Source organism: Tetrao urogallus, assembly GCF_951394365.1.
Source record: "Tetrao urogallus genome assembly, chromosome: 9".
NCBI lineage: Eukaryota > Metazoa > Chordata > Aves > Galliformes > Phasianidae > Tetrao > Tetrao urogallus.
Window position 1 is genome coordinate 8,739,962 of NC_136822.1, and position 12,632 is coordinate 8,752,593.

A 12,632-nucleotide genomic window follows, 5' to 3' on the forward strand; every position below is an offset into this window, starting at 1 on the left:
CACGTGAGTAACACAGGAAGTTCCTCATGCTTACATTTTGTTGAATGTTTGCCATTAAATTCTTAAGAAAACCTCTCAGTACTAATAGCTGTTCAGCTGTTTTCATTTCTTGTGTAAAAAAATTGAAATAAAGTTTGTTTATATTTCATAGTGTCTGTTTCTCATTATAGTAATTAAAGCATATATTTCAAATAGAGCTGCCATAATAGTGTTAGAAATGAAGAATGGTGATACTGAGGGGGCAGATTAATTGTGTTAGGACTATTCCTGCTTCTTCTGAACTTAGTGGAAGTTTGGGGATTGGATTACTGGGAAGTTCCCTTATTAACAGCATTTTGGAAATTTTCAGAGTGATTCTTCAGTAGGGACTTACATCCACTGAGGCTGGTAGATGAAAGTCACAGGTGAATTCTTGACATTCCTGTGTACTGCTGTCTCTTCAAGGGCTGAAATTCAGGACAGTGTATGTGAATGGGAAATTCCACATTGAGTATTTTCTGTTCAGTGGCTGACAATTGCTACATAAAATTAGGATTTAAAGAAAAAAAAAAAAAAAAGCAGTTCTGATTTAAAAAGAAAACAACAAAAACCCTGCAAGCACATGGCAGCAACAAACACCACGAAGCACCAACACTTCTGGCACCTAAAGTTTGTCTCCTTTGTTTCAGATGCTGTGTTTTCTTGAGAATGCTTTATGCTTTGTCCGACCTCAGTGATCAGTTACCATGTAAGAAATCCTACACCATCAATCAATCCCAAGCAGCAGGCTTGTTAACAGGCCTGTTCTTGAAACCTACTGATTCAGTGACCTAGCATCTTACTGCTTATAAATATGGGTACATTGCAGTCCCAAATTAAGATGCGGTTAAAAAGCAGTGTTTAACTTTTAAAGTTTTTTTTTTCCCCCCCACTTCTGTTTTGTCTTTCAGCAAAGGCAAAGCATATATTCATGTGTGACTCGTTTTCTCCAAGCAGCACAGCTTCTCCTCAGGGGGGAGGTGCCCTAAAATCTGCTGTCAAAATGGTACATCACCACAGCAGGAGAGATGGTTCTAGAGTGTCACTGCTGATACTGTTCTCAATACAGGCTGCAAATTAGGTCAAAATCTGCCTGCTTCCCTTCCATTGTTGTCACCTTAAATCAGGTAAGTAAATGTTAATGATTTTCAGCTTTCAGCTGTAGAACTGTTTGTAAAAGAAACTTACTCTTCCTAAAGGGTATAAATCTTGTATCTTATGTAAGCTAGCTCACAGATGAGAAAATTGGAGAATGGGGACTTTCAGTAACATTTCATCTGGTGTGGGTGTTTTTACTTATATTCACCTGTGTCACCTGAAGATTGAAGCAGTGGGTTAGTAAGACACAAGATTGACATACACGTGCTAACAATCTTCTGCTGTATGAGAGCAGAGTTAAGTTGGTGTCTTTTGTTCGTTTACAAGAAGAAATTGGGTAATGTGCAGCAAAATGAATGTGAGCAAAGGCTTTCTGACTAGTGGACCTTTGCAATAAGCCAACATTCTGCTGTCACCTTCTGTAGTCTTTATGGAGCCGGTTAGACAAATATCTGAGTTTAACATTTACTGCTTACTTGCTCTTGCATTATTGGGGGGTGTTTAAGTCCATCACCAAAGTGTTCGTTACAGGGATCATTTGAGAATGGCTGTGTTGATGGGAAGACCAGCAATCTGTCTTTTCCCTCTGTACGTAGTGATCTAAGGAATGGTTCCTAAATCTGTACAATTTTAATGAGTGTGGGATGACCTTTTTTGCTGATTCCTGAAAACCAGTTCCAGTGTATACATCCAGCATCTGCAAATGCTATTATGTTCCTTTGTCTGATTAACAAGTGGACTGCGTTCTTAATTAGCTAAGTTCAGCTATCCTGTTAACAGTGCAACTCATCTGGTTTGATAAGATTTTGTTCATTTGCATTGGAGCAAATTGTAATTCAGCAGTGTTGGCAGTCTTTGAAATGCACGGTGTGCAGAGGTCAGGCTTCCCACTGCCATTCTGCCTGGAGTTTTCAAGAAGAGCTGAGGTCAGAGTGGCTGTTGTGGAAAAATGGCTTGAGTATCTGAAGCAGTGATATTTGTTGTAACTGCATGGAAGACTAAATTCTGTAAAAAAATCTTGATTTTTTTTTTTTTATTATTTATTTTTTTTTTTTTGTAGCAAAGTTTTCATTTACCAAGCTGAACACGGTGTAATTTTGGGGCTCGAATACTTTATTCTAAATCTTTCTGTAAACTGTGAGGTGGTAGAGCACGGTGATGGTTCTCTGCTCGGCATCCCTAACCAGAGGAGTTGATTTGTGTCAGTGTGCATGTTTCTTTAGAAATCAGTATTAATTTTCCTTTTGCATCATCTTTTTGCTTCGCTTGTAACTGTGGAAAGCAAAGCATTTAACGTACTTGTTACCTATTGAGAAGCAGCCAAGCACTGTGCTGGTTGAAAAGGTGAGATTTGCTCGGAGGTGTTTTTAGATGCTGAAGGCTGTCCACATTATCTGGGGAACCACGTGTTTATATAAATTCCAGAATGATGTGGAGCTGTTTTTTCATTTAACACTTACAGAATTTCACCTCTAATTGAACTTCCAATACCTTTTGGACCCTCTAGATGAAGTGGATAGAAAGGCACAAGCACAGAGCAGTATCTGTTTGAATGCTGTGGACAGGATTCCTCTACTTTGCTTGTTTTCCAGCTGGTTGTGGTGGGCAGAACTTCAATCGTTTACTTTTTTAAAATGCTGGTTTTTGAAATAGTATCCAGCCATGAAATAGATGCTCGTTCTGGGGAAGTAATTCCCTTACCTGCTGAAGTTTTTACCAAAGCAATTGTGTAACAGTTTTTATCATTTCAGAGGCAAGGCTGATCCTTTCCTGACTCTTCTTCACAACTGTTTTTTGAGTAATCCTTTTTCTTGCAAGCAACTGTTCCCCATTATTTCTAATTGACCCATCTTCCCTATGATTTTGAATGATTTTTTTTTCTTTCTTGCCAGGCAGCTGATTCCAGAGGGCATGTAAAGCATTAAACAGAAGTCCACATTTGCAGCCTTTCTTTAAAGTATGGCAGACTGAATTCAATTAAAAGTTATTTTGGGATTGCTTGTGCAAGATCTTACAAGACCAGGCTTCAGTCTGTAAAGTGACCTCCTTTACAGCAGCCTGTCTGGAACTCCAGAAAGAAAACTGCCCAGATGGACGTGGTTTGTTTCCTGAATTAGAGCACTGGCAATACCTGCAGAATTGATGAGGGTTAATGATATGGTCTCATGTACTGTGCTAGATTGCTTGCACTGTCATAGTAAACTGACTATGTTCAGCTGTACATTGGAAGAAAAAGTGATACAATCAGATCAACCTCTGTTTTCCCCTCAATTATTTAAGTACTTGTGTACTTTAATGCTGTTTTCAAAATAAGAAAGAAGTGTAGACTACCAGATTTTTTGGACTGTTTTAATACTTGTTGTTTCACTGGCGCTTACAATCCAGCCAAAGGAAGAAAGAGTTGTTTTGGTTAAGAGTTTACCCTGGAAAAATTCCTGGAAGGCTTTTGCCTGAATTTGTTGCATATAATAATGTGGTTCTGGGAATAAGACTCTAAGTAGTTTTCTGATCTGGGATTGCCCTGCTGTTGCTCCATTCCCTCACTGGTAGCTGATGAAGCTCTATCTGCTGTTGCTGGCCTGTGCCAGTAAGTGCTCAGGGAGTTTTGCAGGAAGAACAGCTGTGCTGTCACTGCTTGCTCAGGCTCACATCAGTCATGTCCCTAGGAACAAGTTCCATACAGGTAACCTCGTTGGCACTTCCATACATCCATAGTTGAACCACTGAATGCAATAGGACATTTATATTCCCCAAGGACTGGGGCTTCCATCCAAATGGAATCCTGAATGGCTGTAATGCCAACAACCAGGAAGCCCAGCCAGCAGAATATTTTGGTGTTGCTATTAATATCTTCCTACTGTGTAGGAAAATTGTTGCTTCTTTGTGGGGCATACACTAGATTCAAAGTTCTTGAATGCAGTGATACTTGGGCTGTAAGACTAGCATGGGAGTATTGCCTTAAAACTGTTTTAACACTTAAAAATTATTTCAGCTATACTTTTTTACATTTAATTTCATAATTAGATCCCATATGAATAATTTACCTAATTATTTTTTGTGTACACTCTCTGGACAAATGATTGCAGAATTAGAGTACACCTGCTTTGTAATTTAGTATGTCTTATTTGCTTAATAATATTAAGCACTTCATCTGCAACTTCATTTTGAATTAAATCTGGTATTTGACAAATGCCTCCGTCAGCTAAATGCAAGACAGAAGCCTACGTAGCTATCAGACATCCAAAGCTATCAGTGGTAGATTAAATGTACATCTCCAATGCTTTTATAGGAAACAGTAAAACGTAGCTGACACGGGTGCAAAAACTTTGTTTCAAAATCGTAGAACACAATTGTTTTAGATCATTTAAAATTGAACATGACCAAAGCAGTAGAGTGCTTTGAAATGGCTACTTTAGATGCTGGGTGCTGTCCTTGGGCCATAATGGCCTCATGCAGCAGTACAGGCCTGGTGAGGAGAGGCTGGAAAGTCACCAGCAGAATAGGAGCCAGGGGTGCTGGTCACAGCCAGCTGAACAGGAGCCCGCAGTGTGCCCAGGTGGGCAAGGAGGCCAACAGCGTCAGATAGAGTGTCAGCAGGAGCAGGGATGGGATTGTTCTCTTGTATGCACTGGTGGTGAGACTGCACCCGAAGTGCTGTGTTCAGTTTGGCTTCTCAGCACAAGAAAGTTACTGAGCTGCTGGAACACACTTAGAGAAGAGCAACGAAGCCGGTGAAGAAACTAGAAAATGACGCAGGAGGGAGTGGGTGGGGGGAACTGGGGCTGTTTGGGCTGGAGAAGAGAAATTTTTCCTGATGTCCCATGGTATGTTACTGTAAGCTACACTGCAAGTACTCATAACAAAATGCCTGCCCCTTCCAGAGAGCCTCTAACCTAAAAAGAGGCTGCACGTGTGTGACAAAGAAGGCGGTGAATGTTGTCTTGTGAAACCTACATGTGGAGTCCTCAAAGTCCAAGAAGGCAATGGGGACCTCACTTGAGAAAAACAAATAGGGTATTCAGCTGTTACTGAATGTAAGCTGAAACTAACAGTGTGGTTTTAGATTAGGCCTTGGAAATGCAGGCTGCGCACCTCAAAGGGTAGGCGGCTGAGACACGGTGCTCCCCTTTACGTGCTGCTTTCTTCTCACTGCATCAAATGCTGAGGATCCTCAACACCTTGGAGGGTCACAACCCTACTTCTTCTCAACCAGAAAGCTGGCATTGTGCTTGTGGGATGCCATCTGAAGCAGGAAAAGATTAAATTTGAAAAATCAGTCCCTTCTCAGAGGAAAAAAAAAAAGTGATATGCCATATTTGAAGGGAAGAACATGCAGCTACGGTCACTGAGCAGTGAACTGAGGGTTCTGTGCTAGTGAGAAGATAGGATCCCAAAGGGAAATGCGTCCCATGGCAAGTGGCTACAGGGATGTGTCCCAGGTAGGCTTTGTTTCCTGGGTGAGAGGGTAGGAGCCAACCATGTCAGCACAGCAGATCAGTATAGCTTGGTGGTCTCGGCAGAAAGCAGTTGCAATCTGATGTTTTCACACTTGAATGGAGTTACTCTGACTGCTTTATTTTCCTCTGGCTGAGGCTGGACTGTGTTTTTCCTGCTTTTTGACTTTGTGCATCCACACTGTAAGCTGGCTGATCAGATGCTTGCGATGGCTTTGGAGGGAATTTTCCTTTAATTATTGGGTCTTTTGGATTTGCATCTCAGTCTGAAAATCCTTCTGCTTATGTTCTTAGTGAACACACTGAAATTAAAAGCGCTGGAAAAACGTTTTATTCTTCCCTAGAAAGTGGTAAAAGGAGCATTTGTGGTCCTTCTGGACAAGATGAATTCTCCATGTGCCATCAATGACTTTTCAGTAGTTTCATCAAAATTTAAATATGCATTTTTCTGGTTTTATAGCTGAATGAAAAAGGAATAGGTGCTTTTTTTTTTTTTCCCAGAAAGTGACTAGTGCTAAGCTTATAAAATTTTTCATAATCAACGCTTTCAGTAATAAAAAGTGTATCTAGAGAGTCATTCTAGAATACTCTGAAAGGTGATGAATTTTCCTGTGGTGTATTTCTAAAAATAGTAATAATTTTAAAAAAGCCTCCTCCCCCCCCCGACAATAGTTAGTAACATTTTACAAGTGCTTCTTATATTCCTCACTTAGGTTCATCAGCATGCTGCAATTTCTTTTCAATTAGCATTAAAAACTGCTTTGTTGTCTCCTGCTACTTGGATTAAAGCTTAATAATTTTACTTACCTCTTCTCATGAAATTCATCACTAATATAAATATAGCTTTTTAAGGCTTCATTATCTCATCTAATTTTATTTTCTTACATAATCTGTTGTCAAATGGATTTGCAACTTATTGTTACTTATGAAATCTCAATTAAGTTCTTTCACAGTTTTGTTAGGTACAGCAGCAGTAAGACTTTGATCTTCGTTGCTTTTATTATGTGTAATCATGTGGTTTTAACAATTGCATTTTCCCCTTCCCTCAGAAACAGCATGGGAAAATTTCTTTTAGCTTGGGAAATTCAGCTGTAGGACTTTAAGACATTTGACTCTTTGCATATCTGCACTTGTATACTTTTTAAGAGGGGGTTCTTTATAATATGCCATATTTTGTTCTAAATGCCACTTTTAACAGGAAATCCACTGTCTTGTATAATCATGTACTGTATTCTTGGCATTCCAGACTGACTTCAACCCTGCAAGTTCAGCTTGTTACCTGTACATTATGGTAGCAGACTCCAGTAGTTCACACTGGGTTTTACCACCTGTAGATATGTGCACATGGGTCGCTGAAATTGAATAGATGCATCTTTCCATTTTATGTATCCATTCAAGCAAATAGAGTTACACACTTTAAAATATATTTACATATTAAATACTGTTTGTCTTTAGCATGTTTTTTGTCTCACTCTAGCTATTAATTTGTTTCACTTGTTAATCATGCTTCAGGCATACCTGACATCTACTGATTTTTTTCCTCTGCTCTTGTCCTTCTTTAAGAGTTCCTGACAAGGGAGCTGATGCAAACTGCAAGTCAGGCATCACTGTTGTTAGCCAGAAGCTGTATTCATTAGCAAAAAACTGACAAGTTCCCCGCTGACCCTGGCATTCAATGAATGGTGCTGATCTGAAGTCTTCTAAGCAGCTTCCTGGTGACATAAGGGACTGCCCACCTCCTTGATCACCAGATCCAGTGTGCTGGAAGGAACAGTGAAAAAACTTGTTAACTGTGTGTGGAAAAACATGTAAATGATGTTAATTTTTCTTTTTATTTAACTGCTTTCAACTTTTTTTCGTGATCTCAGGTTGCAGTCACCTTCAGCTGTTGGATGAAATCTCTAATCTCAACAGTCTAGGGCTTATTTTTGTAGTACTTAACAAGCTGAAGAAAAGAGTAATCCAAGTGGATTCTAAATGATGTTCTTCAATCTAATGCGACTAAAGGACAGCAGTGAAAAGACCTGCACTTCTAATCCACAGAATCATAGAATGTTTGGAATTGAACGAGACCTTAAAGATTTAACTCCGCCCCCTGCTATGGGCACGGATATGTTCCACCATTCCAGGTGGCTCAAAGCCCCATCCAGCCTGGCCTTTGAACGTTTCCTGGGATGGTGCATCCCCGGCTCCTCGGGGCTGATTGTTCTGGTGCCTCACCACCCTCTGAGTAAGGAGTTTCTTCTTCTTAGTATCTAATCTAAATCTACCTTTTTTTAGTTTAAAGCCTTTATTCCTTGTCCTATTGCTGCACTGTCCTGACGTGTCTTTGTACATGAAAATTCCATTGTTTATGGGACAAGCATGCAAAAATCTTGGCAGTTTTAAGAAACGTACAGCTCAAAGCTATGACTTTAGCATAATATATATGTACTTACAGACAGGTTTTGAAACTGTCAAAACTTCATTTTGTGAAGTTTTTTTCTGAATTTTCTTGGTACTATTTGCTAGACATCTGTTAGCTTGCTTTTCCTTTAGAGCTGAAATGTTTCAGTCTGTAGAACACAAAAGCTGTATGAAAGAAATCATGTGCCCAGAAACTTACCATCAGAAAAGAATATCCTATCCAAAGACTTCTCCAGTTCATTGGACACGGAGGAATCGACTGATCTTGGCTGTGAACTGCTACTGCTTGAGCTGGAGCCTCACATACAGCACATCTGCTTATGTACGGTTGTATTTCTTCTTCAGAGAGTGGTGTCATTGGTAAGGGAGCGGCACTTGACAACCAGTAGGACTTATCATTTCGGCTGGCATAGTAACAAACTTGGTTGATGTTACAGTAAGCAAAGGGCATGGTATTAAACACAGGAAGACAAGATCCTGCCAGACCTGAAAACAATAAGAATGGAAAACAACAACAACAAAAAAGATGAAGACTTGAAAATTTTGTCCCTTCTTTTTTAGGTATGTTGATAATAATCTTCTGGCCTGCATTGCAGCAAAACTGCAGGTCTTGACAGAGGTTATGTCACTCAAGTATTTTAAACCTCCCGGGCTTCCTACAAAAAGTTAGTTATATTGAAACTATTTTTAACCAATCCGTACCTTCATTTCTTCAGTAGCACTGAATAGTGCTGCAGTCTAGCATTTAAATGTGAAGCAGTTTCTTACCATGGGAAACAGGTACAACAAATTTTGTAGCTGTGCCAACACTGAAAAATAAATTGGGCAGGAGGCAGCTGGCTTAAGAGGAGATCAGAACTCATTAGAAGCAGTAGGAAAAAAGAAGCCAATTCTGATAAATAGAATTTTTTTTGTGAAGTATGACAGACCTTTGCTACCAGCGCATTAAGCTGAAAACTCAGCAGTTGTTTAACTTCATTCTGAAAAATTTTCACAGACTCTCAAATTGAAATTCTCCTAGAATTCAGTTAAGAATAGTTTTGTGATGACCTGTGTAGTTAACACTGCAGTTCTCTTGTGCTCTGATCTTTGTATGAGGCGTTATTTCTCTCATGCCCAAAAATCCTAATGTCTTTTTATTATTTCTTTACAGAAGTGATGTTTCTATAGAGAAGCCAATTTTGTTTACCACTGATAGCATTCCATATTAGTAATAATACGTGATCTGGAATACCCTGAGTATGAAAAATGCCTGAGAAAAGAACCCACTGGTCACAGGGAACAAGGACTTTATTTTACTTGGATCATATTCCCAGTGTTTTTATAAGACATTTTGTTCCCAACTGTGGTTATCCTGGGGAATGCCAAACACCTAATAGTGAAAACATTTCAAAGTGACACTGTTGTAGTTATTAAAAAAAAAAAAAAAAGTTCTTTTAACTCTTAAATATTTTTTGTTCAGCCAGTAAGGATGATCTTTTCTCCTAGCAGATTCTTTGGCTCTTGCAGAACAAGATTACAACAATTTAGAAAATTACTTCTACGTGAACTACAGCCAATCAGTTTTTTTACGTTTTAACTCTAGTCTAAATTGTTTACGTAGAAGAAATGTCTCAAAATTCCAGAATTAACTATCCTTGGGAGACATTTGGGTTTTTTTGAAAGCAAATAGATAAAAAGTTAGACTTGAGCACAAAATTCTGCTGTATATGATGCATAATTTTATTTGTAAAGTTTATTTATGCTGTCCAACTGCAACCATCTAACCTAAGCAGCTATTTTTCCCAAGGTGCCCCTGATCTAAGAGAATGTCTCCAGTGAGCCCAAAGACAGCCCCAGATGGCTAGCCAGGATGGGGGAAGCAAACCACCACTCATTTTAGAATGGTTCTGTATTGCAGAAAATAAGTAATTTTTTTACTGTACTCTATTTGAGTTGTCTTTCACTGTGTAGATCACACCATCCTAGACCTTATCCACAGGGAAATTATCATATACTACAATACATACCAAGATCTTGATTATGAGCTTTCTCTTGTCCTTCCAGGTACAGCAGACTATAGCCAGTCCATAATTTTGGCATCCCCTGTGGACAAAGTGGTTCTCTGTCTGACTGACTATGAAGGACGAGCAAGAATCCACTTGAAGATCTAATATGGGGCCCTGGTGGTCCTGGGATACCAGTCTGGCCAGGTGGACCTTTTTGTACATAGAAGAAAAGGTAAAGTGAATTTGCTTGCAGGAACATGTAGCTAGTGGGAATGTTTCTCTTTTACTGTATTTTAGTGTTCAACAAGGGGTTTCTGGCTGAATCTAATGCTAACTTTGAGGTTGTCATGGGCAATAGAGACACCAGTAGACTCATGTTAACCTTTGTTATCAGAGAGAAAAGAACTAAATTGTACAGAATGTTTCATAGATGGCTTTTCTACTGTGTCTCTGTCCTGTGCTGCGTGGATATTTGCCCAGGAAGAAATGATCTGAGGTGGTCAATGATCTTCCAGACTTAGTTGTGGATTACTTTGTCTGGACTGAATTTAAATCCCTGCAGCAACAGTCTATGCATTTTCCTCACATGTTAAGCTGGTAATTTATTAACAGTTGTCACAGCAGAAATACAATTTCAATTACTCGGACAATTGCACTTGTAGCCCTGACTCAGAGTTGCATACCTATTGATAAATGGCATTTAAGTATGTGTGGTTGATTGCCTGACTGATCATTGATTGCCAAGACGAATATTCTTTCAAGAGAATTTCTTGTGTTATGGTGATAACCAGAAATGTCACTGTCAGCGCTTGGACTGAGGCAGAAAGAAGTGTCATAGTTTGTTGGATTGGAGGTGGATGTGTCCATGTGTGAACTAGGGGTGCAAGGAGAACCCACTCTGTGCATCCTGCATATCTCCCCCCAAAAAGTAATGTGAATGGGTAGCTGCAGCAGTGGCACAGACAGGAAATCCAACACTTCTTGAGCTGCAACTCCTGCGGAGTCTTTAGGAGTTTTCTGAATTGGAGCCACCACTATCAAAGAACGTCAGCAAAGTTGCTTTCAAAATGAAGTTGCAGCATCTGCTTATCCCATTCCATAGCAGTAAATGGACAAGAAAAAGAAACCATTTTTACCTTGTGGTCCAGTGTATCCTTGCTCTCCCACATGCCCTTGGTCACCTGGTGGTCCAGGTGCTCCTGGTAAGCCATCTTGACCTGGCAGGCCACATGACCCTTCTTCACCTTTCCTTCCTAGATAAATGTGAAGTATGTACTCTCCCTTAATATAACTCCTTTTAATGTTAGTACACTGTCCAAACATACACAGTATGCAAAAGGTCAGCAGAAATGATGCCACAAAGGAACAACACCTAAGAAACAGAGGTGCAGAAATGCTTTCTGCTGGGAATTCTCTTTACAACTTATTCTCCTGGTGACTGCAGTGGTAGCTCAGAGGTGAGAGTTTAATAACGGTAACTGCTGATAAGGTTTTATATTCTCTCTATGGAATTTGTATGATTTACAGTTGAAATAAAACCAGTGACAAACATTACAATGACAAGCCTCTTGCAGAATTGCCATTAGTATTTCTACTATGTAACGTGTTATAACTCATTATGGCAGGCCTTCGTCTTTTAGGGCTTGATTCAACAAAGCCTTTAAACATGCTGAACTTCCTGTGAAGCAATGCATGTATTCAAGTGTTAACAGAAAAGAGAGAGACAGTTGAACTGGATTACCTCCAGTGGGGAAGAGCAAAGGCTTTTTTATATTTCTCACACACAAAAACATTTGTACGCATTAGCAGATAATAAAGCATGGTCAAACAGCAATAAATATCTCCTATGTAGGGTACAGATAACAATACTCCTCTGACTACTTTAAATGCAATCTGAACTTGTCAGATGTTGTTGCACTTGGCAGTGTTTCTCCAATTTGTGTGAAAAACAACTGTTTTCTAGCACGTGTTGGTTATAATTAACGGTGCACGCTTTATTCCTTGCAAACTATAACATTTAACCTGCAAACTGGTTTTTGAAGCTGCTTTACAGCATTTAACCATTCCCCATGTTACCTTTTCATTGGGATTCCACAAATTCAAAACAATTGAACAGCTTTACAATTTCTGTTGCATGGCTGTTTTGCCAAGGTTCAAGTGCACAGAAGTTTTAGTAATATACCCTGATTCTGCCAGTAAAACCTGTTTCTGATCTATGTAGCTTTCTCAGCAGGTACAGTTTGGAATTCTGCTGTGTTAATGAAAGAAAAAGCATTACTAAGTGGTTTTTGTACAAACCAGTGTAAATACATATCATTGCATTGTCTGATTTTACAGAAACTGTTGTAAGGGTATATAGAATGAAAACAGCAATTCAACTTAGAAACACCTCTTGGTTGGCAAATCAGTTAAGCGGTATAAAATGACATAGTTCACTGAAAACTGCCTTGTGCTCACTTTCAAAAGAGCAATGACCCCTGCAGGGAATCTACTGGGAGCACATGATAGAATTTTTTTTTCCCCTATTGGAGACATAGTATGTTCAGTGCAGTTACCACAACAAACTTGCCCAAGTAAAAATGTCTCAAACGGTAGGAGGGATTCTACTACCTAAATTGAGGATATTACATTTAGATGCTACCTATACTGAAGACACCATACAGATTTG

At 39.3% G+C, this 12,632-nt stretch overlaps 1 protein-coding gene across 1 annotated transcript in view; it reads right to left on the reverse strand.

The window, feature by feature from the left end:
- Positions 1–7,067: 7,067 nt before the first annotated feature.
- COL4A4 (collagen type IV alpha 4 chain) overlaps positions 7,068–12,632 on the reverse strand; it is a gene marked incomplete at both ends in the record, with an annotated part of 60,619 nt that continues 55,054 nt past the window's right edge. The window contains 4 exons of the mRNA XM_079539992.1: positions 7,068–7,331; positions 8,176–8,462; positions 9,986–10,174; positions 11,101–11,217. Of these exons, the coding sequence (XP_079396118.1) occupies positions 7,068–7,331; positions 8,176–8,462; positions 9,986–10,174; positions 11,101–11,217 (857 nt within the window). The remainder of the gene's footprint in view (positions 7,332–8,175; positions 8,463–9,985; positions 10,175–11,100; positions 11,218–12,632) is intronic.